Source organism: Pygoscelis adeliae, unplaced genomic scaffold, assembly GCF_000699105.1.
Source record: "Pygoscelis adeliae isolate BGI_AS28 unplaced genomic scaffold, ASM69910v1 Scaffold113, whole genome shotgun sequence".
NCBI lineage: Eukaryota > Metazoa > Chordata > Aves > Sphenisciformes > Spheniscidae > Pygoscelis > Pygoscelis adeliae.
The window spans coordinates 2,028,252-2,054,525 of record NW_008825108.1 but is presented as its reverse complement, the minus strand read 5'-3'; the positions used below and the strand labels follow the sequence as shown (position 1 = coordinate 2,054,525).

General features: G+C 37.3%; 1 protein-coding gene across 1 annotated transcript in view; it reads left to right on the top strand.

Moving 5' to 3' along the window:
- Nucleotides 1–26,274, top strand: part of PTPRQ (protein tyrosine phosphatase, receptor type, Q) — a 127,242-nt gene that overhangs the window by 48,529 nt on the left and 52,439 nt on the right. Inside the window, exons 25-33 of the mRNA XM_009327521.1 lie at nucleotides 622–742; nucleotides 4,491–4,651; nucleotides 6,209–6,354; nucleotides 13,246–13,411; nucleotides 13,889–14,179; nucleotides 14,466–14,741; nucleotides 15,539–15,690; nucleotides 17,512–17,653; nucleotides 19,943–20,212. Of these exons, the coding sequence (XP_009325796.1) occupies nucleotides 622–742; nucleotides 4,491–4,651; nucleotides 6,209–6,354; nucleotides 13,246–13,411; nucleotides 13,889–14,179; nucleotides 14,466–14,741; nucleotides 15,539–15,690; nucleotides 17,512–17,653; nucleotides 19,943–20,212 (1,725 nt within the window). The remainder of the gene's footprint in view (nucleotides 1–621; nucleotides 743–4,490; nucleotides 4,652–6,208; nucleotides 6,355–13,245; nucleotides 13,412–13,888; nucleotides 14,180–14,465; nucleotides 14,742–15,538; nucleotides 15,691–17,511; nucleotides 17,654–19,942; nucleotides 20,213–26,274) is intronic.

Genomic DNA, 26,274 nt, shown 5'->3' with positions numbered 1-26,274 from the left:
TGATATGGTGTCATGTAGAGTTCACCTTAAAATGAATTTTAAGGGTCTCAGTCAATGCCTATCTTTATATTTGCCCTTGTAACATGTTAAATGTATGAATGTGGTCATTTGATGGAGTGAATAGATTTTACTGCTGCCTAGTATCCCACATTTTTATCATCTCTCAATGCCATGCTTATCCATTTCTCCACCTCTTGGTGCTTTGTATAATTCTTTACAGCACCTCTTTTTCCTCAGGGGAACTATCTTGCTATATTTTACATGTGTTCATACCTATAAAGCTCTTGCTTTTATTAGAAGGGGAAAAAAAAATTACAGCAATGTACTTGGACAGTAGGTGAATCACTGTGACCTACCCGTTGCTCTGTTTTCTCATGAAGTACTTTTTCCATTGAATCACAGAAACAGATGTTCTAACACCACCATGCAAAATCTTCTTTTATCATCTGTCAGAAAAAGGAAAAGAAGCTGTGCCTTAACATTAGTTGATGGATACTGTACCGGTGTAGTACAAAGTTCACTTTCCATCACAAATAATTAAAAACCTATTTAAGGATGCTGCGTATCCCATCGATCTTAGCTGTTTAACAAGATGTTGTGTCCTGTTCTCTCATTTTATAGCTCCGAGTTCTCCTCCAGAATCCCTCTCCGTAAAACAGTTGTCGGGTGTCACTGTGAAGTTGTCATGGAAACCTCCGCTGGAGCCAAATGGAATTATCCTCTATTACACAGTTTACGTCTGGTAAGATTTTCTGGAAGTAGTTCTGAGGATAAATATTAATCTGTAACCTATCAGGAATGTTAGGTTTTTCTTACACAATGTGTTGATTACATGTTTTTGGAGAACGAATATTCATCCAGCACTTAAAGTACTAGCCTTTTGTATATACAAATTCAAATATAATGTAGTAGCTGAAAATTAGGGTATGAAATATTTTGTAAGCATTTTCAATATTTTTCTAAAGGTTATGTTATGGTAAATGAATTCAAATTTAAATTAGAGCATGGTGACTATTTTCATTATATTCTGATTAGGCCTATTGTAAGGCAGGGTACAAGCCTATGCTAAATTGTCAAGGAGATTTGAAATAGGCTTAAAATAGAGAAATATTGCTTCCTTTTATAGAAAGTGTGTAAGAGCAATGTTAAGAGTCTTTGTATGTGCTATCAGTTATGTCTACTGTTATATTTTGTATTTATTATATTCATAGCAAACAAGTATTTTTTAACAGATATTTTTCATTTACTGTGTTTGGGTTTTTTTCTTTCTTTTCTTTTTCCGTAATTTTTTTTTTCTGTCATCCTTCCTGGGATCTTTTTTCACCTTTAAAAAGGAGTTTTGTCACTTTAAAACTTGCAGCTTCTGTCCTGTTCTCTGCATAACATAGTTTGGTCTAGTGATGTGGCATCTCTTCAAAGATCTATGTATAACTTCTACTGGCAGTGAAAAGATTTTGTAATTGATGACTTTTAATATATTGCATTTATGCTGTACCATTTTATTGCCACCACTAAGGCGCAGAAAGCAAATGCTAACGTGCACCTTATGAGATGCGAACCAGGTGTGCAAATCGGTAGTTGTTATAAACACACTACTATTGAGCTTACGTTTATTATTTTAATGTTACTTGACAGTTTTGGGGTAGGGTTCAGCCTCAGTTCCTGTTGAATTTTTTTTACATTACAGCTTCTAGTTAAGCTGGTGGTAAGATGAACAGGAGCGAGCACTTTCCAGAAAAGTTAAATTTGGCTTGTCTTGTTACTTCTGCTGTATTGGCAAGGTCTGGTGCTCTTTAACCACAAAAAAACATTAAATTAAAGACTATCCTCTAGTTAGGAAAAAGTTACTTCACGATAAGCATTATGGTTTGATACAGGCTGTGTTCAAAGACTTGAGGTTATACAACTTTTCATCCTTATATTGCCTTAAAGCTTACAGCTTTTGTTATGACAAATGAGTTAGAATTATTTTTAAAAAATTGTTAATTGACCCATCTTTCTAAATATTTGAATTAAGCAACCACATAACTTTTTGCAGTAAGCCTTGTCCTTTTTCCTTCCATATTCTCCTTGTTCTGTCTTATCTGTCCTTACTGTGCAACATCTAAAATTAGAGAGGCATTAGGTATCATCTTGAGGCGAGGACATTGGAGAAAAACTCCCATGGCCTTCAAAGGGCCACAACTTCACTCCTTCCTTGGAGTTGGGGGTCTGGGGGGGGGAGCAGGGGGGAAGAAGGGGAATTTTAAGTATTTAACAGAATTGTCTATACAATTTCATAAAATGCATTGCAGGGAGAGATTTGACAAGGCAAACTGCCGTGCCGTAGTTGATACTTTTGTGAGGCATTCAATATATTTTGGGGGAGATTGTTAATCCTGGAGCTTCTCAATAAAGCAGAAAGAGGAAGGTTAATACAGATGTTAAATAAATTTTCCTTCTCTTAAATATATTGCAACAGTTATAAAGAATTTGGTAACCTTTCTTTAATGGATTGGGAACAAGAATCCGCAACTACTAGAATAGAAAGGGTAATATCTGTAATGTTTTCATTGTTATTGTCTTTCATGGAATTTGTCACGGGACAAGGTGGTTTTGGGTGCTAGCAGGTAGCAAAGCAACTTTCTGCATGCCTTGAGTCTACAAACTCACGCTCCCTGAGTCTGCAATTCTAGAGTATTAAAGGCATATTAACAAAATCACTGAACTTGTATATAGCTGTTGTCTTTTGGCATTATCCTGTTCAGCAAATTTTTGTGAGATAATTACTGACTAGATCTACTTTGAGGTACAGATTTTTAAGAAAATATGGTACTTGTCTTTGTCAAGTGAAAGTATGCAATTTCTTAGAACCTGTTTTCTCTGGGTTTCTGAAAGATCTCATTTAAAACTTAATATTATTGTTCTTCATTAAAATTCCTTGGCTTAGCTTATTCTGCTAGGTACTTTCTTTCTCATTGTCTGTGAAGACTGCAATCACTTTGATCAATGTTTTCTTATTATTTTGATTGCAATCTCAGCTGTTTCTAAACAGAAAATCAACTTTTCTTGAAACACCCCAGGCTTTTGTTCTTCTTCCTAACTATGCCTGATTGTGGAAACATTTTTTGGCAAATACGATGTTATAAGAATGCAATTACTCAGAGTAGAAGTGTTTGCAGCACTAAGCTGTGGATTTTCTTCTTACTTAAATTATAACCAGTTATGTTTTTCCATACTAAGAATATATTGGGCAAAGATCCAAGAAAAGATGTATAGAATTCGATAACTGCAGCTGCAACCTTTTGTATCTCTTTACTGACTATTCAAAATGTCAGAAGTTTGGGAAAAATGTAAATGTTGTTAACTTCCTCTGTTACCAAGAGCGTTTCCCACGTCAAGAGACATTCCACTCAAAATCTGAAAGGGATAGGGAGAGTTTAGTTTTTTCATTCTCATACATTTTCCGATTCCAATTGTTTGTCAATGTAGCTTTATTTCAGGAGTATCAGATGGTGATCTTTGCTAATGGGACATTCATTCATTTATCAAAGGATGAAAATCAGCCCATCTAATAATTTTGAATCAGCCTTCCCCTTTTTTAGAATTAGAACTCATTCTCTTGTTTGTGAAGAGCTCCACAGTGACTCCTGGAGCAAGATATTCGGTTTGACTTGTCAAATTATCATCCCTGTATGAAATCCCATTAAAGACACAGGGTGCCTACTCATACAGAAATCTTTGCAGGAATGGAATTTTAGCTAACTTTTTTCCCTGCTATTTTTTTCGTAAAAGATTATATTAATTTAATGAGGAATAGCAGACTTTTTGAATTCAAGTTAGTTATTTCTGTATCTTATTTTACTTTCTGATAATCATTTCATACCTATGCTAATACCAGCGTTTTATTAATGTTACATCTTACAGTCTTTCTAGGCGGGTTTTGACCTGACTAGAGTTCCATTCTGATCCCCTGCTACATTCCACCAGAATTAACTCAGCACCAGCTAATTCCTGTTCCATATCATCTTCTATTATTCCATTTATAACTTCAGCCTTCTGACCAATTTCACAGAGTCACAGTAGGGCATGCTCCCTGCTATAATCTTTTTATATTTCGCTATTCCTGTCCGGGGAGACAGTTTAGTTATGCCCTACTGTGTCCTTCCCAAGGGTACCACATAACCATTTGATAGCAGTTGCTAGATGGACATGCTTCTCCTTGATATTCCATATAATCATTGTCTTTGCTGATGTAATTTACAAATAGATTTCTGTGGGGTTTTTGTTTGTTTGTTTTTTTAAAGCAAAATTAAGAGGCCTATTGCGATGCAAGAGTACAAAAGTGAGCTTTTCAACATAAAAGACGAAAGTTATCCCAGTCTTTTTTTAAAGCCTACAATATTTGTATTTACCACAATATTGCATTTTTCAATTTTATCTCGTATGCCACAGTTGTATACATACAAAAATGATGTGTATATATAATTAATAAAATACTTTTCCTTTAGGAATAAAATGTCAAAAAGGAATGTTAATGTAACAGAAACATCATTGCAGTTCACAGACCTGGAAAATAACTATGAGTATAGTGCTTACCTAACAGCAAGTACAAGATTTGGAGATGGCAACATAAAAAGTGATACTATAACATTCAGAACTTCTGAAGGAGGTAAGCTTATATATAGCACGAATTTCATTCAACCTTAAATTTCTTTCAGCCTTATTTCAGTTAATAAAGCTGCTGAAGTAGAAGTGGCATTTGACTGGTCAAGAAGAGACATTCTACCTGTCTGTTTGCATGTGTCTCTGTCTTTGTGTGTACACATATCTATGGCTCTATAAAATTATGATGGGTATTTCTGTTAATTTACTGAGCAAAACTTTGCATTTCCCTTCAAGACAGGTAAGATTAAAATAACTCTAAATTTTGAAATAAATCAAATTAATTTTCTAGTGTATTTTAATAGCTCTTTGCTTTATCTTGCTGTGACACAACTTCTGATAGCGAAAATACTCTTTAGAGTCTCTCTCACAAGTCTGAAATGGTTTTAATTTGAAAATGAAATCTGTAAGTGTACACTGATTTGTTTATTTTAATGATTTTATACTTCCAGCATGGTAGATGACTTCTATAAATGATCTTACTATATATTGTGCTTTGAAAGTCATTCAGTTTAATTATTGTTTCTGGTTTTCCCATCAATTATATTGCTACGATCTGTTCCAAAATGGATAGTATGCAGGCATATTTTGGAACCATTCTGCACAGATAAAGTGACTTCCCAACACACAATCACTGGCAGGATTAGTGTCTATCCAAGCCATCCCTCAGAAGACTCTAAATCATCAGGCTGTAGGTATTCCCAGTCTTTGCTATTGAAGCTGTTATGGAAACATGAACTGACTTTTTAGGGCAGGATTTTTAGGAACTGATCCTGGAGTTCCCACTCCAATTAATATTTTAGTATTTTATACAAACTAGAACAGCACAAAGCAAGAGAGATAAGATAACTTACAGTGTTCAGTACTCTACTGCATGTTGTGTAGAGCACTTTCTTTGATGGCGAGAAACATGGATTTAAATTCTCTTAAGCTGACTTAAGGAACTGAATTTGAGTCTCCTACATCACTGTGCTACTGAGAAGGACCATATGCTGCTATTCTTTACAGGATAGGAGGAGAGGCTAATTGAAGAAGACTTACAGAGTCCTTCCTGTACCTTTAATAGGCTGAGGAAAGAGGAAAAAACAGAAATGGTCATACTGTCCAAGCTTAAGTATCTGGTTTATCTACATGAGCTGGGAGCCTAAATTCTGTTTATAATCAGCAAAGAGAGAACAAGGCATTTAATTCAGGTTTTCTGAAACAAATCCTTTTTTTTCCTATTAACTGTATATGAAGCACAGAGGCCTAGCTCAGTCAACTTCCGTGTCTGCAAATTAGACTTTCCATGTGCCCAAACCAGTAAGTACAGGACAAATTCTATAAGAAAAGAGTATCTGTTTAGAAATGCAGGTAAATACAAATGTGTCTGAAAAAATAGGGTTTTAAAAATTTATTTATATCTACTGTTTTATTTCATCATTTCCAGAAGCATTTTTTATACCATAATCAGAAATACATTTAATTTGACATAGGATGTTGTCAAATCTATAGTGGATGTTTCTCGGGCACTAAAATGTACAAAATCTTGAGTTAGGTATGCTAAAACTTAACGTTTTTCCAGCACCAAGTGATCCACCGAAAGATGTTGTGTACAGAAACCTTACTTCCACATCAGTAATGCTATTCTGGTCTCCTCCTCAAAAGCCTAATGGAAATATACTGTACTACTCAGTTTATTTCAAAAATAATTCAGGAATATTCATACAGGTAAGCTTATTTTTATACTCTTCTTTTGTAGAATTCAATAAAGTGTTCTAATAATCCATTAAAGATTAAATCAATTTTATAGTTATCAATCTATTGGTTTTTTCATATTTCCTTTATCACAAGGCAGTTTTTTAACGTATAAAGACAGAAACACATCTTGTAATCATATGTGTTGCATTGTGCATCTCATTGGACGTTCATATCATTAAGCATTAACGCAAATAGGTTTTGTGTAATATTCCATATTGCAAAGTTTATATGTACATGTCTATACACACATACATGTAATACATATATATACACAACATATGTAGATAGATAAACACAAGACCCAGTACATTCATTGCACATCCTTAAGACTGTTTTAGTCTAATCTATCAATTAGAATAAATTTCTGTAACAGTTCTGGTTTTACTTTTTATGCATGTTTGTACAGTACTGAAAATAAGATAATGTCAAAGCAGTGAATACAGTATTATTTCATATTTTTGTTACTTTCAAAAGGAAATTACTGTTTAGTATATTGAAACAAAGATATTGAGGTTCCTAAGTTAAAGCATAAAAGACAAATAAAATGTTATTTATAGTTTTTTGGTGATCCACACATTTCCATGTAGGTTTCTTTTGTTGCTACTTTCATCCTTAATTATGCATCATGTTTATTAATTGTATATGTAGTTTTCTGTTCTCCTTTCTAAGAATATATTATGTTACAGAAATATAATAAGAAGAAGTAAGCTTCCTTTACAGGTTTTCGGTTACAAGCTTTACACATGTGGAAGAAAAGAAAGAAATATAAATTCATGAAGAAACTAATGCATGAAAAATTACCTCTACTGCATAACTTTATGCTCAAGATATGTCTAGTGTGAGGTATGCATGTGTTTGAGGATAACTAGAAGAAAATATTCACAAATTTTACAAATACCTGTGACTGAATAATTGCTGACATACTTCAGTGTATACACTTCTCTGACTTCTGTGAAGCTGTGTGGTTGCCAGGCTCTGTCTGCATAGTTTCAGATGCAAGCAGGACCGTGCCATGAATTCACATTCTGATGAGATTAAAATCAGGGCTACAGTTCAGAGCTTCAGGCTCTGCTTGCACACATTGCTATACCAACAGCATTTTTCTTAGCCTAACAAATCCCTGGAGAAACCTTGACACCAGTGCATTACCTGAACTAGCCCATCCTATGAAGAGTGTCTACGTTTATCTAATTCTTGGACAACTCAGGCGATTGTTAGAGGAGGACTACAGACTTGGGCTATTCCTGCCTTTAGGAAGGTGGAACTCTGAGGTGAAGAGTAAGGTGAAACTGGTACACTGAGAGCTGTAATCCCTCTGGATGTGCCCAGGACTCTGGAAATGAAGCAGCAAGATAGGGAAGATGGAGCACAGAAGCATTGGCCCAACAAGGTGAGGGTCCAGTTTCATTATCATCTGATGTAGTTGGGCAAGGACAGGATGGTGGCATGGGTGGAAGTTACCGCTGCTTTGGCATATTATGTGGTGGATGGCAGAAAAGTGCTGATGACAGCTCCACTTCTAGGTGTGGAAACTACCATTTTCACCCTTTCAGCTTTCATTTTTAACCCATCCCTCTGCAGAAAGCTATGAGAAGATAGGTTTCAGCTGCTGTTGCATCTGTCTCTTACTGGCCATGGGAGATCACCATTAATCTCTCAAATCATGATCCACTCCTAATCTGTCTGCTTCCCTTAACTCCCTCTGCCCTTCACATGCCTCTCTTCATGTTCACTCTTTGGCATGGCAACTGCCGTATCTACATTGCACTTCGAGTCTTGACCTTGCCATTCCTGTAGGTGCAAGGCAGATCTCAAACAGGAGGAAAAAACAACTCTCCCCTGCTCCCATCTGTCATATTTTGTATTACTCTTTTTACAACAGAGAAATGCATGTGTGAAAGCCAGCCTGATCTGTATATATATATAATATATATGACATATACAGACAGTTGTAAGTGGTATGAGTGTATGCACACATACAGCTTAGAACTATCTGTAACTTAAAAGTATAACCATATAGTTGCAGGGTCTGTTGGTAAGTTTTGTATTGCACACATTTGGAAAGAAATAACCCTTGGTTGGATGCTTCTGCACTGAGGTCACCATTCTGCTTATGTTTATCCGAACTGTATTTTCACTTTGGGAAATGATATAGGAGAACTAAAAAAGTAGTTGATCTTTTCACATTTCTAGGAAGCCCACCTGCTCAGGCACTCTGCTGTAGGCAGCCATTCTCTGCCAGTCTTTCATCTGCTTCTTTGTCAGGACATAACCACAGAGGTCCAAGTCTTAAAGTATATCTTCTAGATGCCTGAAAAACCGTCCCAGCTGAAGTATCTCAAGCAAATTACCATCTTCCAATGCTGTCATAATCTGAAATAGATACAGAAGTCATACTAAAACTACTATAATTCTGTTGTCTCAAGTTCTCGCTTCTACTCACATGTTCTCAAACTCCTCAGGCATATTAATGCCCGATAAGTATAAAGCACTGATTACAAACAGCAGTGTTAAAAACAGGAAATCAGTAGCAGCAGAGTAAAGCATTTTGTTTAGGGGGAAAAAAGCAAAAGACCTGAGATAAAGGATGCAGTTTACTCCTTGACATGATGCAGAAACTTGCAGGAAAAATAGTTTTCCTTTAAAAAGAAAAAAAAAATTGCATACCTTCATAGGGCAGAAAAATAATATATAGTTTCTTTGCTTTGCAGGTCTACATCAAAAGTCACACTGCGGCTGTCCAGTCAGAAGGCCTGCGATGCTCAGACCTAGGATTCAGAACCAGAACAGCAGAAGGAAAAATTTAGTGATGGAGATTAGATTTGAGGATTTTGGTATATGAGTAGGCTGTTTCTATGGGGATGCTGACAGGCTGTAAAAGAAAAAGTGTCAGAGAGGGAGGACAGACTGGTAGCCAAATAGGAGAAACCACCACTTGCACTAGGCTAGGTTGAAGTCCAGCTTTATCGTTCATCTGCTGCTGCCATAGGTCTAGGGAAAATGCTACTTTTTGGTTTATGTTCACTACTCTGCCGCACTGCAGTAAAGATAGGACATATTCTGACCATGAGCACTTCCTACACAGATGACATGGCACTGTACCTCTTGTTCACATCACTTCTCTGTGATACTGCTGGATTCCTACAGTTCGAGCTTTCACTATTTGCAATAGCAGCTTTGCAAATTTTGCTCTGTGGTTTCCTTACATGATGCTTGAAGCAACCATTCTGCCCACGTTCTCAGTCTTATCGGGGAAAGAAGTCAAAGAATCTGTGGAAGTAATTGTCTCATTGCTAAGAAATATCATTGACTTGAATAAACTCTTTTATTCAATCTCTCTGTACTTGTGTTTTGATTAGCAAGAAAATGGGAAAGATGCTAATTACAAATACAAATTTATGCTTGGAGAAAGTTCTCCAGTGTAGGAATTTCAGTACAGATGACAACTGTCCTGCTCTGTCAAACCAGACAGAGGAACCAGGAGCTAAGTAGAGAAAAAAAGTCTACTGCCCTTCTAGAGACTGAACATTAGACCCCAAATCATCCAACCTCTGTACTTCAAGCCAACCTAAGTGAACGTGACTGGATACAGTTCAGAGTGAAATTTGGCTTGGTCTGCCCTCAGGATGCAGACAAGAGATGCAAGCAATGTGCTATAGTAACTTAACAATCAAACATTTTCTTTCACCAGTGTGACCAAAACAGGGATAAAAGGGGAACTTCCCTAAAATACACTGCAAATTTTTTTAAAAGATGGCCTCAGAATGGTTCAGCACACAAAAAGGAAATATCTTCGCTTAGGTTGGTACTAGAACAGTGTGCACTATGGTCCTTGAGGGATGGCTTGGATTACCCCTCAGTGTCACCACTCTCAACTGATTGCCGGAGTCAAGTGTGTGATACTCTAACTCAAAACAACAGTGCAATACAATGGACCTAAAGAAGGAAACAGAACAGGAGAAAAAGGTTAACAGTGAAGAACAGCAGCACTGTGTTGTCTGTATACAACTAATTACAGCTTTATGTCACTGGAAATTTCTGCCGCTTCCTGGGGTGAAGAAGATACTACTTTCTGCTGACACTTTCATGGCCTGTGTGTATTGCTTACACTTAGCTGCTTTTAATAATCTGATACTTTGCTATGTCAAAACTTCTTTCATGTATGGATGAAGAAGGGGACAGAAGGAATAATTTCTTCAGCTGTAGCCAAAGATCCTAAGCTGTTTGCTTTCATCTGCAGCCACAGTTAATTGTAAAACTTCCTATAGTGTTCTATCCCCAGGGTACAATTAGTGCAAGTTTCATCTTTTCTCAGTTTGTACCCACACAGTTCTTCCTGCTCACCCTTACTCTTAATTATGTGTTCATTCTTTTCTAATATTTTGTCATATCAGAAGTTTGAGGTAGTCCCCAGTCCTTGGGCTCCTCATAGTGAGGGGACTACCTCTTAAAACAGTTTCTGCTGAAGCACCAAAAAGCCTGTTGTTACAGCGTTCATGTTGGTTCACTGAGGCCTTAACTGCCGGACAGCTGACTAAATTGTAAAGGTACGCTTTTTAAACTAAGAGTTGGATTTTCAGCTGTTCATACCAATAAACTCCCATTAAATCTAGAATCAAAACTTGATGTGGTACCTCTGACATTTTTACCTTGAAAACTCAGAGAATTATTTAAGGTCCTTTTTTTTCTCTTATTATTAGATATTATTATTATCAATTAAAATTATTATTAATTACCATCTCTGATAATAATAACAACAGGAGGGTAGTAGAATGATGCTTCTGTGTCAGAAGGTATTTTCTGTCATACTGCGCTTGAGCATCAGAAAGTTTAATTAAATACCTTAGAATTCAATCCTGTTTCCTGTATCTTACCCTACCCAAGTGTAAAGCAAAGCTCTTCCCAGCCTTTTTCAGTTAGTTATGTGAAGATAGTGTGAGCTTCCATCCGTGTTTAGAAGAAAGTCATATATTAAGGTGGAATTTCTTAGTATTTTGAATGATGTTGACTTAACCTAATCTTTCAGACAAACCTAACAGTGTGCTTTAAGTCTGTTAATAGGAGCGGATATGGAAATTTATACCGCCAATTTGTGCAGCTTCTGTTCTGCGTTCAAAACAAAGGCTTACATTTTCATTGCCAAACAAACTGTTTACTTATTTATTAAATGTTATGTGAGCACGAGTAGGCAAAACTAGGTCTTCAGATATTGCTATAAAAATCTCAGGGAAATGAATGAGAGTGTCACCTATTGTTTTCTGCAGAAATAAAATAATTTTGCCTGTACAAAAAAAAAATTGGTGAAGCGTTGCATTAGATATATAAATTGATATGTATTGGTGACAGACATCAAGATTGCATACTGAACTATCAATTTGCACAGTACTGACTCAACTGTTTGGTAGAGCATATCATACTGACTTCTTCAGTAGAAACTTTCCTCAAGAGAAATATAACCCATTTTTTAGTATGCCTGTGTTTATATGTGGTATTTCTGAATTTTAGTTTGCAAACATTACAGTCACCTTCCTCCTGTTTCAGTAAATCTGGTATCACAGCCTCTCTTTTTTAGGAAAGCATTTAATTTAAAGCCAGCTTTGATTTTAAGGAGCTGGAAGGGTGCGAATAAGATGTAACACTGAAAATTGTGGGCAGGCCAAATAACTGGAATGTGTACAAGGCAATGCATCACGGGGTTGGGCAAAATCCAGCTCACCATGAAAACGTTGCTATGTAGAAAAATTAGGAGGACTTCTTTGGTCCTGAGAAGTGCTGCCCATGCCATCTGCTCAACGGGGCAATGTGGCTGCTGGAGAGGAATGATACTGACTCTTCGAATCAGAAGCAAAGCTTTGACTTCCTACCCAATGCTGGAGCTGAATATGCTTATGGGGTACGTGACCTCTCAACAGTTTTCAAATCATGAACCAAACTGCTTTGGATCATCTAAGTCAGGTTCCCGTGAAGCAGTGGGTGATTTGACACATTCAGTTATGTGGTATAGCTGAGCTTACATAAATAATCTGATTTTTTTTTTTTCTTTTCAGTTTCCAAAATGGTTCATTCCAAACAGGAATTGCCTCCTCAGAGGGGCTGATCTAGAGCACTAACCTATTGCAACAGTCACAGTTTTAGTGGAATTTTTTATATAGTTCAAAAGAAAGTGAGACTTGGTTCTGGTGCAATCCTTTTGTTAGCAAGTAACTGCACAAGGAAAAGAAATTCAGTTGGTTCCTTCAGTTTAACATAATCCACTGGGTATAGATGTTTGCAATAGAAATAATGGCATGTTTTTAATGGAAAGGACAACTAACAAAAGGAACAGTTTATCAAGTGTTGCGGTGAGATCTCTGCCACTGGAAGTTTTAAATTCAAAACCAGACAATTTTCTGTAAGATCTACTCTCATAAAAATGGAATGAAGTGAGAGAAGTCCTTTGATTTGCTTCATGCAGGTCAGGCAAGGCAATCACATATGTCATCCTGTAATCTATGAACAATTAGCAGATGATAGATACTTTTTTGTCATTTTCTTGATGCAATATGGATAAACACATTGCAATATTACAGATTTAATGTGTTTTTAAAAAGGTGGATTGGCATTCAACAACTACAGACAACAACAAGAATCAACCAGGTAATCTGTAGTACTTATCTGAGTAACAATAGACATCAAGCAATAAATTACTTGAGTATTTCAGTAAAAATCAGGACTCATTAGGAGTCAAAGTGTAGGTTTATGTCTCCTGAACACTATGGTGAATTGTATCTGTTGTTGTTGGTGATGGCTAAATGGGAAAATAGAAAGAGAAATCAATGAAAAAATAAGATTTTTAATGACAACACTTTTTTTTTCCTTTAGAATTTCACGAGTTATGGTAACGACAGCGATGTCAGTATGTCCCGGTCTGCTGTTCTGGATGACTTGGCAAAATACAGCCATTATACTCTATGGTTAACTGCAAGCACAGCTTTTGGAGATGGAAACAAAACCAGTGAAATAATAGACGTGTATACAGATCAGGATAGTAAGTTAATAACTTTTTTAATGCTCAGGGTATATCAGTGCTTCCATTTATTAAATATTCTCTAACTTTAAAATTATTTTGCTGTTATGGCAAAGTTAAAAAAAAATCCAGTAAGTACTGTTTTCAACACTGCAGTATTTTTCTTTGCAAGGAAATCATTTTGATCTGAGTCTTTCCTTTGTAATACTAAGAACGTAGTTCACCAGCTTCCTTTTTGGATACGAGCAATAAAAATACTGTCTTAAACCATCATTAAGACCCTTTTATTAAACAAATATAACATAGATCATTATCCATATATGCCTTCAAAATAGTTTGCTTTTGATAGGGAAACATAAATTATTTTTAAAAGTTGTACAAAATATTAGAAATGAGATTTACAGACTAATCATACTTCGGGCATTTATTCCTATTTTAGTTTCGGATGATTTATTACTGTAATCCATGCATTTATTTTTTGCTTATTATCTCTCATAGTCCCAGATGGTTCTGTTGAAAATCTGGTCTATCAAAACATTTCCTCATCTTCTGTAAATGTAAGCTGGCTTCCACCATCCCAGCCAAATGGCTTAGTCTTCTTTCATGTTTCTCTAAGTTTATTGCAACTGGGAACCAATAAGATATTGTCTTTCCTTACTTACAACACAAGCATCATTTTTGACAATCTGGAGAAATATACTGATTACATTCTGAAAATCACACCAGCCACTGATAAAGGATCTTCTGACCTGCATGCTCTAAGTCTGCATATAAGAACTGATGAAGATGGTAAGATAAGTATGTTTTATTCATTCCTAAGGAAATGTAAAAAAAAAAAAAACAAATTGCTTTCTAAAAGAAAAAAAAGATTATTGTGTTTATTTTTCTCACGTTACTTAAAGCTTTTTTGTTACACAATGACACAAACAACTGCTACCCATTCTGTGTTGAGACCATGAAATAGGATTTTCCACTCAGAGCACAACTTTAACTGATAGCTAAAAGACATTTTTCATCGTAACTCATATTTTTCAGAGGTTATCCTTATTTTTCTCTTTCTTATTTCTTCATGTAGTCCCAGAATCAGCACCTATAATCAAAACATTTTCAAATCTCTCAACTACCTCAGTTATGCTTTCATGGGACCCTCCTGTTAAGCCAAGTGGTATTATAATAAGATATGATTTAAATTTATTTGGGCCAGAAAGGAATAACTCATTCTCTACCACCAATAATTTTATCATCTTGGAAGACCTTCTCCCATTCACATTATACAGTATTTGTGCAGCTGCAAGAACAATAAAAGGACCTGGTCCATCTGCTGTGCTTCAGTTCTACACAGATGAGTCAGGTGAGCAAATTCAATTGTAACCAACTTGAAGTTTTGGCCCTATGTTATTGCATCCATCTTAGAGCTGAACATTGGACCTGGAGAGAGTTGAGATGAAGGATTCATTTTCCATTGGTCTGTGCATGAAGAGTTTTCAGAAGAAGGAAACACTATAAGGGAAGTCTTCTCCGAGTTCTCCTTCTCCTGCCACAGTGTGCAAAAGGAGGTCACATTCTGCATAAGATTGCAAAAATAACTCCAAGGAGAAATGTCTTTTGCCTTTGGAATGTGTCACAGTTTGCCAAGTGTCAGGGATTTTAAAGCAAGCAACAGTGCCTTTCTCTTCATCCCCCATGTAATTGAAAAATGATAAAACATGGAAATATTTCTGACACATTCTTACAGGTCTCCTTTACATGGACCTCCTCTCACCTGCATGGTAAATGATGTATCTTGTAAATATATATCAAGTTGTGCTCAATATAAGATGTAGGAAGCAAAGTATGTCACATTCCAACAATATATGTAATATGACTTCTGTTAAATGCCTTAGTTCTGACAATGGGGATGTTTAAGTGATGAATAGATATCTTAGATCTCTGAGAAGATCCCTTGCTGACTAAACATGTATTCGCAATTAATTGAATTTGCTTCATGCCAAAAACAAAGAAAAATATTTAAATAGCAATGAAGTACAGTTTAGATGAGTTCAGATACAAATGATAACAAGCGTACGTATGTTCTCCTGCTTCTCCGAAGTGTTTGGTTTTGCCTGGATTATTTGTAATTTGGAACTCAAGAGCATTTCTCTTTTGCAGTGCCATTAGCTCCACCCCAGAACTTGACCATTACCAACTATACTGCAGATTCTGTGTGGCTAAAATGGGATCCAAGTCCCCAGCCAAATGGTGTTATTATGAGATATAATTTTAAGATTTATCAAAACAACACTGAAAAACTATTTTATCAGGTATGTTTATAATTAACAGTGTTTAATTTTTTTAAATACTTTTTTCATGCTTTAGGAACAAAACATATGACAAATATTTTAGATGTTTGTTATGCTCCTAGAATTATGAAGCTCCTCTAAATTCCTGTTTGTTAAGACAGTTGACTTTCACTTTCAACATGCCTGCAATTCAAGTTTTAAAATTAGATAGAAAAAAAATGGTTAGATCTTAATTTGCTTTGAGCTTCTAATATTTCATTAATGATAAGCTTTATTAATCTTTAGTTCATATTTTGGTGTAAGTTTGGTGTTAGAAAATGACAGAAGTGACTTCTTTTGTGGCTACTTTTGTTTAGCTGTTTAGTATCTGTGGACTTTCAAGATTCAAAAAGAAAGAAAGAAAGAAGGCTTGCATTTTTTTATTTTTACAGAATAACAGTATAAATTTTAACTTAAATAGATGCTATAAAATTGTATAGAGAAATTGCTCAAGGCATTTATATCTGCTTTGATCTGGTTGCTTGGATGGCATCAAGAAACGCACCATGAACTGTAAGGGCAGCAAGCTGAGGCCAGGATTGCATCTCAGGCTTAGAAGCTATGTAGTGAGTTCTGTTCACCCAAGACGCTTGCAAAAGCTGCAGGGAAAAGGCACTGCTGCAGTGAGCTATGAGTTTAAGACATGCGGTGTAAGGTGTGGGACTGTGAGCAGCTTAATTGCTCCAACTCTCTCAGCAGTACAGTCCTTATTGCAGAGACTTAGCATGCGAGGAAAGTGCTTGTGCTGTTGTTAAGCGTATGCATTGCGGAATTCAGTCCCCGTGAGGCGGCCTACTGTGCTACCCCTTATGCAGTCTGCTGGTACTCCCCATTGTGGAATGAAGTGCTGGCATCATCCCAGTTTCCTCCATGATCCTTGGAAGAGGGGAAGCACAATACACATACAGAAAAGGAACGGTGTTTTCTACAGCCAGCTGCCTTTGGAAACACTTTCTTTGGGTGCTCATGGAGGCCAACAAAGATTATTCCCCACTGTCCATCTCAGGCAGAGTCAAACTCAGTTAGACTACAGAAACTGGCTGGAGTGCTTGAATGCATCTGCAATGCCCTACATGTCTTCATGTTTTGCCATGTTATATGGGCAAGAAATTAGATTTAGGTTGTGGCAGCAAGACAGGCAGAGCAATTTATATAGAAATATCATAGTTAGGCACCATAATTCTCTGATAACTTGGATCCCACAAAGTATTCACCATGTTTTCTTGCTGAAATTCAGCTCTTTCGCTGCTGATATTATAGTCCTCAACATTTGGACAAAATATACCTTGCATGCTCAGTGAAAAACAACTACCAGGAACTGAACTGTGTTTTTTAGCTTTTTTTGAAACTCTTCATCAGTCTGTGTGTCTGGCTCAGGTGAAGTAAAAGAAAGGAGAAGGTATGACCCATGCATGACCTGTTCCACTGCAGAGGTGTAGTAAGGAAGTAGAAGGTGAGAGAGGGTTGATGTGGCAGTGTGGAGGTGACAAGAGTTTACAGTATTGGTAAAAAAAGGCATATGTGGAGTTAATCTGTTCTAACAACACTATGGTAGTTATGATACCATCCTTTGACATATCTTCCTCACAAGCCACAGTGAAAGAGGGAGAGGAGAAAGGAAAGGAAGAATTTGACCCTGCATTCTTTTTCATTGAGCTCAGGGACTACTTTCACTGAAAGCTACTCAGAGTAGAAAAGGCAAGAGTATGGCTCTAAATCTTCTGTTCATTTCACTAGGTTCAAGATGAGGCCCACAATGTTTACACAGATTAATTGCATACTAAGAATTTTTCCTTCCTTAAGAACATTTCAGGTTCAAACCATGAGGCAAACCTTGTTGGATTAGAACCATTCAGCACCTATTTTATCAGTGTCTCTGCATTTACCAAGCTTGGGAATGGCAATCAGTTCAGTAATGCTGTCCAGTTTACAACGATGGAATCAGGTTAGACGTGACTTTTTCTAAGCTGCAGTTCTGCTTATGTATATTTTCCTTGTATGGCTGAACAACAGTCTTCCTCTTCTCTCCAAAGAAAACGTAACATAACACTATCTCATTGTCTTCTGCCTGTGTAATGCCGATTCACATTCTTATTGTACCGGATAGGCTGGGTTTGAAGTTTGATGTCGGAAGTGTAGAATTAGAAATGTCCTCATCTGAAATGAGAGGCTTACATGGCTACTATAAATCTTTTAATAGCATCACAGATAAAGGGAGGAAAATTAGATAGATATCAGTCTTTGCAGATCAAAGCAATAATTCAGATCCCTGTGAAAATAACTGAAACTTTAGCAGTATCAAAAGCAGCTGGACAAAAGATTGGCAAACGAACTGGAAATTGTATTAAACAAATACAAATTTTTAACATTTTTTATAATTTATTTTAGGAAGGGAAGGTAGCCGCTAATTAAATATCCTAATTTGTTAGATCTTATTGTTCCTGACAACTGGGGAGGACTACGCAATATAGCTGGCTTAATTAATTAATTAGGTACAGTTTTGTCTTGTGCCTTCTACATGTCTTTTGAAGTTGCAGGTTGTTTCAAAATGAAAAATTGTGTCACGTGAAAGTGAATATTCAACATTCACTAAAGAGAGCCCAGAAGCTCTGTGGGTTTGTGAAACTGGCCTTTGTGCAAAACTGTAGCTCCTTTGCCAGGTCAGAGCAATCTCCAGGCTCACGTACTTTATAAGGTCTGTCAGTGCCAGGGGACTAGCACGGGTTAGGGGGCTGTGTCTGAACTCCCAGGTTCCTTTATACTGATGGCAAAGGGAGCAGATAAGGTATCAAAAGATCCCATATGGCGACTACAGTTTTTCAAGACCACATTTCCAGTGAAATATTCTTTCCAGAGCTGATAAAACAGGGGTTCTGGGAAAAATTATGCTGTTTATTGTCCCCGGAAGTTACACCACCATGAGAAATCTGGACCATCACTGAACTGGTTCAGGTTGGCTGTTGGATCCCTGCAGCTGGAGGTTGTCCTGCCCAAGAGCCACGGTCATCCATCAGTTGTCTCATTTCATCACTGACAGTCACCCATCAGTTGTCTCATTTCATCACTGACATTCCATACTCATGGTACTTTCTTCAGAAGTGCTGGAGAGACATTGCCCACAGGACCGTGGTCTAGCAATTTTACAGCTTTTTCTCAGATTTTATGCTCAGCTAGTTGCAGCATTGTTTCCTTTCCCTCCAACCCAGATTTTGGGCAATTGCTGGATCAGTTCCCTGAGTTCATCTAAGGATTCTGTCTCTAGTCTTTATTAAAAGTGCCAGTTAATCTTCTTTCTTCTGCAGATGCTGCTTTTTAAAAAAAAAAAAAAAAGATGTCTTTGAACTCTGAAAAGAAAATTAATCATTTTAAAGAGATTCATTTACCTCTGTGCAGTGATAATGAACATGTTTCCCTCTATTTCTGGTACCTCACTGACAGTATTTTCACTATTTTATGTATTCCTGGACATGTTTCAATAGAGGAAGTAGGTTGGGGCACCCTTCACTATGTATTCATTTTCTCTTAACTGGTACAGCCAGCACTTTAGCCCTTTTTGAGGTACTTTAATTCACTGTAGTATTTAATCAATTGTTCACAGATAATTGCTCTATTTTCACCATGAGTACAATATTTGCTACCTTTCATTAAATTTTTATGAGCATTTAAAAAAATTTCTCCTGCTGGAACCAGCAAGAAGGTGGGGAACAGCAGGGTAATAGCATTGATATGACAGCTCTGAAACTGCCCAGTGACTTCTATGCAGGTCATGCCTCTGCTGAAAGGACAGAGAGATATGATACAGTGCCTAAAAGAAACAAAGCTAACGGATAAATAAGGAACTTCTGCTGTTGATACTGTTGTGGAATATGTATGTGAGTTTCACACTACTGTGTATGTTTTACTACACTTTGAGTAAAAAAACATAGGGAAAATACAAGCAGATGTGAAAATAAAATTGGAGCACACAACTAGGAAAAAGCCAGATAGATGGTCTCTTCTGTTTCAAGTACTACCATCAGTTGTGTTCATAGCAGTTGGAAATGAACCATCTAATGAGGACAAAGATGTATTTTATTCTCTCAATGTTGTTTCTTTTACAGTATCAATTTTTCTGCCACTGGAGTGTTTGCCCCTCACTATGAACATTGGGTCTACTTCTCTGACTATATTGTTCTGTGATTACCATTTTAATTGTGTGGGAATGTTAATCTTTGGTGCATGTGTATCTTTTAAGTACCAGATGCTGTCCAGAATATTCATTGTATTGCAATGAGTTGGCAATCGATCCTAGTGCAGTGGGACCCTCCTGCTTCATCCAACGGTGTAATTACTCATTACATCATAACAGTTGAAGGAAATTCTACAAATTTTTCATCTTATGATAGGCTGCATACTTTCAGAAATCTGCTTTCCAATATTACTTATCAATTTAAAATAAAAGCTGCAACATCTGCTGGTGATGGTGAAGAACAGATATGCAATGCCAGTACGCTTCCAGAAAAAGGTAACAAGTTAATTATTTTGTTTAATTTAAATGATGACTGTGAAACAAGCAGGCCTGAAATACCTGCTTTAATTCAGGCAGCTAAATCCTGCATTGTTGGCAGCAAAATTTTTGTTGTTATGTTTCTACCAGGGGCCAATGCTATGACTTCATTGACTGACAATAAAGCTGTTCAGAATTTGTGCAATTAAGAAGCATTTAACTTCTTCAAGCAGACTTTGTCATAACTCTTGATGAATAGGACTTTTTAACAGGAAAGAAAATTGTTAAATCCAAAGAAGAATGTAGGCAGTTTTTTTGGCATTGGAGTAAAAAATGATTAACCAAAGTCTGTCTTACTTTCTCTCTCCATGCACACTTCACACTTCACCTAATCCTCGCTGTACTTTCATTTGGCACCTGAAACTTCCTTATGCACTCGGAGATGAAATTCTGTGCAAAATATAGCATTGCTTCTGTGTAAATAGCTGTGTGCCTAGCTTCTAAACTGGAAGTGGAGAGGAGCCCGACTCCCAGTCCAGGAAGCAAATGCCTGTTTCAGTTCTCTTCCCCAGTTAGGGGTGATTTCTACTCTTGGGATTATTTCTCTTGTTTTTTTCTTATTCAGTGATAGTTTAATATAAAAATCAAAAATAATGTTCAGTCAGCAGGATCCAGAACAAGACTTCACCTTCCTACTGAATTACAGGAGCAATTACTGCATTTAGTTCCTTTTTTGTTTCCTCTTCAGTGACATCAATTCACGCAGTGCAGTTGAGGAACTCTCTAATTCAGAACAGCTGGATCATTAGGAAACATGGGGGTGGGATGGTGAGGCACGGCTGTATCCCCTGATGCTTAGAAACCAAACCTAGCTTTTGTAATACTTTAGTTACTAAGCTATTGAATAACTTAAAAGATGAGTTGCAGCACTCATTCTCACATATATTTCAACTGATAGAGTGAGTTTTGCTCAGTTCTGTCAAATAATAGATACAAGAGTCTGTGTCAGCAACAGGGTTTAAGTTCTGGATGACAAGTGGAGGGGTGCAGCTCTAATATGCAGACTTGAATCAGACGTCTAAACTTGGAGGAGATCAGACTTATCCTTATGCTTAGACTTCCTGTTGGTAGCTTCCCGAGCGGCATGCACCTCTTTAGGTTCAGCCTTTGGATCTCTCCTATTCAGAAAGCCTTAGTGTCCCACTCTGAGCTTTGATTTCCACACTTCTTAAAATTAGACTTGCGGATATGCATGTCTGAATGAATCTAGACCACGTCTGTATCGTCAGCTGAACTGCTACTGCTTTGGTTCCAGATCAAATGGCTGCCCTCCAAATGAGGACAAGCAAAGCAGCCCCTTGCTGGCGCAATGCGGCCAACATTGTGAAAATAGCCAGGGTTGTACTTTGATGACTGCCCCTCCTCGTAATGCGGTCCATCCCACTAAAACCTGGCCACATCCCCTATTTGAACAATGAGGTGGCACATTCATACCTGTTTCTGGTAAAAATGTCCTCTTTGAATTGGCTTCCTGATCAACAACAGCCCCCGTACAAATTCAGCCATTTTCTGATCCCTGTAGGTCCCCTCTGGTCCACAGCTCCTTGGCGATCTGAGACTTCTGCCTGGGTCATCTGCCCTCTTGTTTGCTCAGAAACTTCTGTCCATCGGCAGGGTTCAAAATCCCCTTCTAAAGGAAGCATTGTTTAAATATTAGAGATGAGCATACTTGTATCTTATAGCATTGGCTGGAAATACTGTAGTGAGCTTAACTGCTGTGCTGAACGTGGATGCATGCAAGCGTGCACCTCAATACACTTCTCAACTGCAGTCGTAACTCTCCACCCTTTCTTTTAAATCCGGGCTGGTGAACAGCCAGCCCTGACTCAGAGCTCGAGTAAAACTGAAACTGGGGATAGGTGTGCAGACAGGTGGGCCGATGCACAATTAAAACTGGACTCGTCCAAAACCCGAAGGTTTCGGAGATAGTCTTATAGAAGGCATGCTACCCTCTGGTACAGAGGAGACCAGGAGGCTTCCTAGGTACCTCACTTCTTGGAGGATGGGGGAAAGGCTTCTAGTAGTGTTAAAGAAGCCTGGCACCTGGGAAAGTTAATTGTTGGGATTTCTGAGAAATTTGGGGTTGGCTATTAATTGGTACTTGAGGAAAGCCTGGAGAAGCTGTGGATGTGGTATTAAGCCTGGGCTTGACAGACAGACTGCTAGTCTGTTACATAGAGTCGTACTAGCAGGAGAAAAAACCCAGACTTTATTTTGTAACAACATGTGGCTTATGTGTCTTATCACCGGGCGTTTTCCTAAGTGAAGGATTTGTACTACAATACATGTATTTTTTGCCACATATACTGCGCAGACACTTTCTTGATGTTTTAGCATCGGCTTACATGTTGTTGCTTAGTCATATTTACAACAAACTAGTTATTATTAGGACATTTCCTTCACTGTGCATTTGCATGAATTGTTTTGTGGTGACTGGGTACTCGGAATTGGAGATTCATGGTTGGGAATGGAAACAGTTTTATATCTGTTGTCAGCTTCTTATTTATGGTGGTGTAAGATTAGTCACAGAGTATGTAGCCAGCACTGAGTCACTGACAATGCATTTATTTCTGACATAAAGTGAAATCGAATTTGGCTCAGTGTCTCACTGCATAGTGTTTGACCTTTACATTCTTAGCAAGATTATTTGCCTTTTTTTGAGGTAAATTTGTTCATATCTGGGTACAATTAAACATGAATCATGAAGATTAAATTTATGAGGAGATTAGTAGTGTTTTGTGTCTAATCTATCTCCATTATCATGGTAAACCACTTCTGCCGGGTTGCAGTATGTTATAAAAATTGTTGACTTTGTAGTGGTAATATTACTTTGTGTTTAAATATATTATACAGGGTATGAAAGATAATATAGCAAGTACACATGCATAAATGAGTTAGTTAGGATTTTATGACTGAATAGCTATCCTTGGATTATTTTCAAGAAAAAGCACATATTAAAATGAAATTTCATTAAGGTTGAGTGAGCTTTTAGAAGGGAGAAAGAGACGTAAAATGGTAGGAAACTTCTCCAAAAGGCATACTAAATCTGTGAAGATTCAGTTAACTCACAAGTTTGGGACAAGTGTAATAGTCTTTCAGTTAAGAATAAAAATAAAACAACTAAAAAGCCACTTGGGGGGTTCAAAGCATGAATAATCAAAAGAAAACTGCTGCTGCTTTCACTTTTTTAAGTTAGATTTTTCTTCATAGACTTTTTATTCTTCTCTGAAAATATTAATCATATTGATTATAGTATTAAGACATGCAGAGTGATTTTTCTCTCCTTACTGCTAGTCCTACTTAATATTATAACTGAATAGAGAGTCTTGGAACAGGTTGAGGCCCCCATTGTACTGCGGTGACAGTCCTTACCATTTGTTTTCTACTAAGAAGAAAAGAGATTCATTCATAACTCACATTTAAAAGAAATATGGCTAGGAATTTGTCCAGAAAACATTTTTTAATTTAATCTGTGCTTAATTTTGCTGGCCGATATTAACTTGTAGCTATACACAGAAGTATGCCTTGTGCATGAAGGAGAGTAGTGCCTAAAGGGATTGGTAATGGGAAAGTTTCTTAGGTCTTTTGGTGTGGAGGAGGCAAATTATCATCATCTGTTGTTACTTGTGCACAAAATGTCTTTACTCTCTGCACAGGGGAACATTTAAAGATTCTAGGTTTGTACCTCCAGGATGGAGGTGTCCCTTGGAAAAAGTGGGCCTGTTTTTTCATCAAGGCCTGTGAGGAGCACAAAATGTAGCATGGGCTTAAAGCCTTCTTCATATCCAAGGAAACGCTCTGTTTCTTTCACCATAAATCCTTTTCTTAGGATGTGGCAGCTCATGGCAGCTCTATGAGTTGGAGTTACATGAATTTCATCATTAACTAGTGAAGAGAACTACAGATGACCATAATGCACTGGAAGAACTACTTAAGTCCGTACCCTAAAGTGGTCCTTAGGGCCCCAAGCCTGATATGCAGTGCGGTGTGCAGTGCAGCGTGTTGGCCTGGTTATCCAGAGGAATCAACCTACTGCAGAGCCACAGCATTGGAAATGGAAGAGCTTCAGTGTAACTTGTCACTACTACAGATAAAAGCAGTGTGTTTCACGTGTTCGATCAATGCTGCAAGTTCACGTTTCCAAACTCTACTAAAGTAAAAGCATCCAAAAATTGCGGAGTGAATCATGACTAAGAATCTTTGAAACACGTCTTTCCAAGATGACCGAAACTGATTTTTTTTACCAGATTTCTTTTTTCTTAATGTATCGTGGATTTTTTTTTTAGATTTTCTGATTAGTTGGTATGTCCAAATGTCAGTTAATGGCTTTGATGTTTATGGCAAATCTTCACTAGATAAATGCAATGATCACTTCGTTGCTGCCAATGAAATTGCATTGATGTTATGTTTATAAGCAGGTAGATAAAAATAGAAGAATCATAGTGTAGTATGAAAGAATTTTTTTTTAAGGACTAGGTCAACTCTAGATTAATGTATAAGAAATGGTGGCAATATATACATACAAAGCTGACACTGAAAGCATTTACAGGTCAAATAAATTGTTTGCTGAAAAGTAGACAGTGGTCCCATTTGTCGGAAAGCTGAGCATTCTTATTTAATTGCAGACTGGAATACTAACAGCTTTTCACTACTTTTCTAAGCTTAGCTTCAAGGTGTGCATTTCTCCTTAGACTTGTAGGATTTGATTTTTCAATGCTTAGATCCCATAGTTAGAGATTGAATTTTCTAATGTGCTAAGGACTAAGACACAGTCCAAGGAGGCTTTTTTAAGACGTGTTCTCAACTGTGCAATTTCCTTTAAAGCATGTCTGATAGTATCAGTCCCAAGTCATGGGAAAAATAGTCTACAGTTTTTTACATTTTTATGTTAGTAAAATCATTTGGGACCTATTTGTGATGTCCTTGTTCATACTGAGCAGGACTTTATATCATGATGAGTCCCCCTGAAATTAGCAGTCTATACTAGAGTACTATTTAGTATGATCAGGGATATCAGCTTAACCCAGGGAACTCCTTTGGGTAACTAAGCTTTCAAAAATTAATAGAGATAATCAATACAGAATATTCATTTTCTTTTCGGATACCTCCATTTTCTGAAGAGTCTTGTTGTGTGCCGACTGCTATCTGTTCTACTTTGTTCTTCACTTTCCTCCTATTGATGCTCTTAATACCACCCAATAGACTTCTAGGCTGCCGCTGTTCTTTTAATCCAAACTCCAGCTACAAGCAGCTGTTCTGTAGGCAGACTTTTTTTTATTAACTTCGTTAGGAACTATGCCATATCATATTACCGTCTTCTGTTCCCGGCCCGCTTTTGTTCCCGGTCATCGCTTTCCACAGAAGTCTTTACAGAAAGCCATAACTTCTCTCTTTTCTCAGTAGATTTTTTTGTGTGTGTCCTTTTCTGCCCTTAGGTTATCTTTGCATTGTGAGTAAGATTTTTTCTACCGAGTATTTCTGTTGATTTAAACCGGTTCCACTGGCCCAGTTCAACTTGATCTGAGTCTTTGCACAGTCCTGGTGCTTTTTCTACCAGGAATTTCCTTTCATTTAGGTTCTCAAATAAAAACTTAATCTCAGAGCAGTCCACCAGCTTTGGAAGGGCTGATTAGCATTGCAGCCAGACGAGCGTAGGGAACCAGGGCCAAGATCTGTGAAAGTAACTTCTATTTAGGTGCTTAGCTTCCTGTCAACTTCAGTGGGAGTTCAGGCACGTAAATAGGTTTTAGGAGCTTAAAATCCCATGTGGATCTGGCTTCAGGCACTTTTCATTGGAGTTTGGCCATCATGTGAACAATGGTGGATGAACCTGAAAATACCTCATTCCTCTTCCAGTCCAGAAACTGAATTCACTAGCATTTCATGGCCAGCCTCTCTGCCAGCTCCTTGGCTGGCTTTCAGAAGCTGAATTAAAAGCTATTTAATGGAAAACGATAGAGTACATTGCACCAAAAATTTCAGACTTTGAAAAACTCCCTACTCCCAGAGCTAGCTGAATT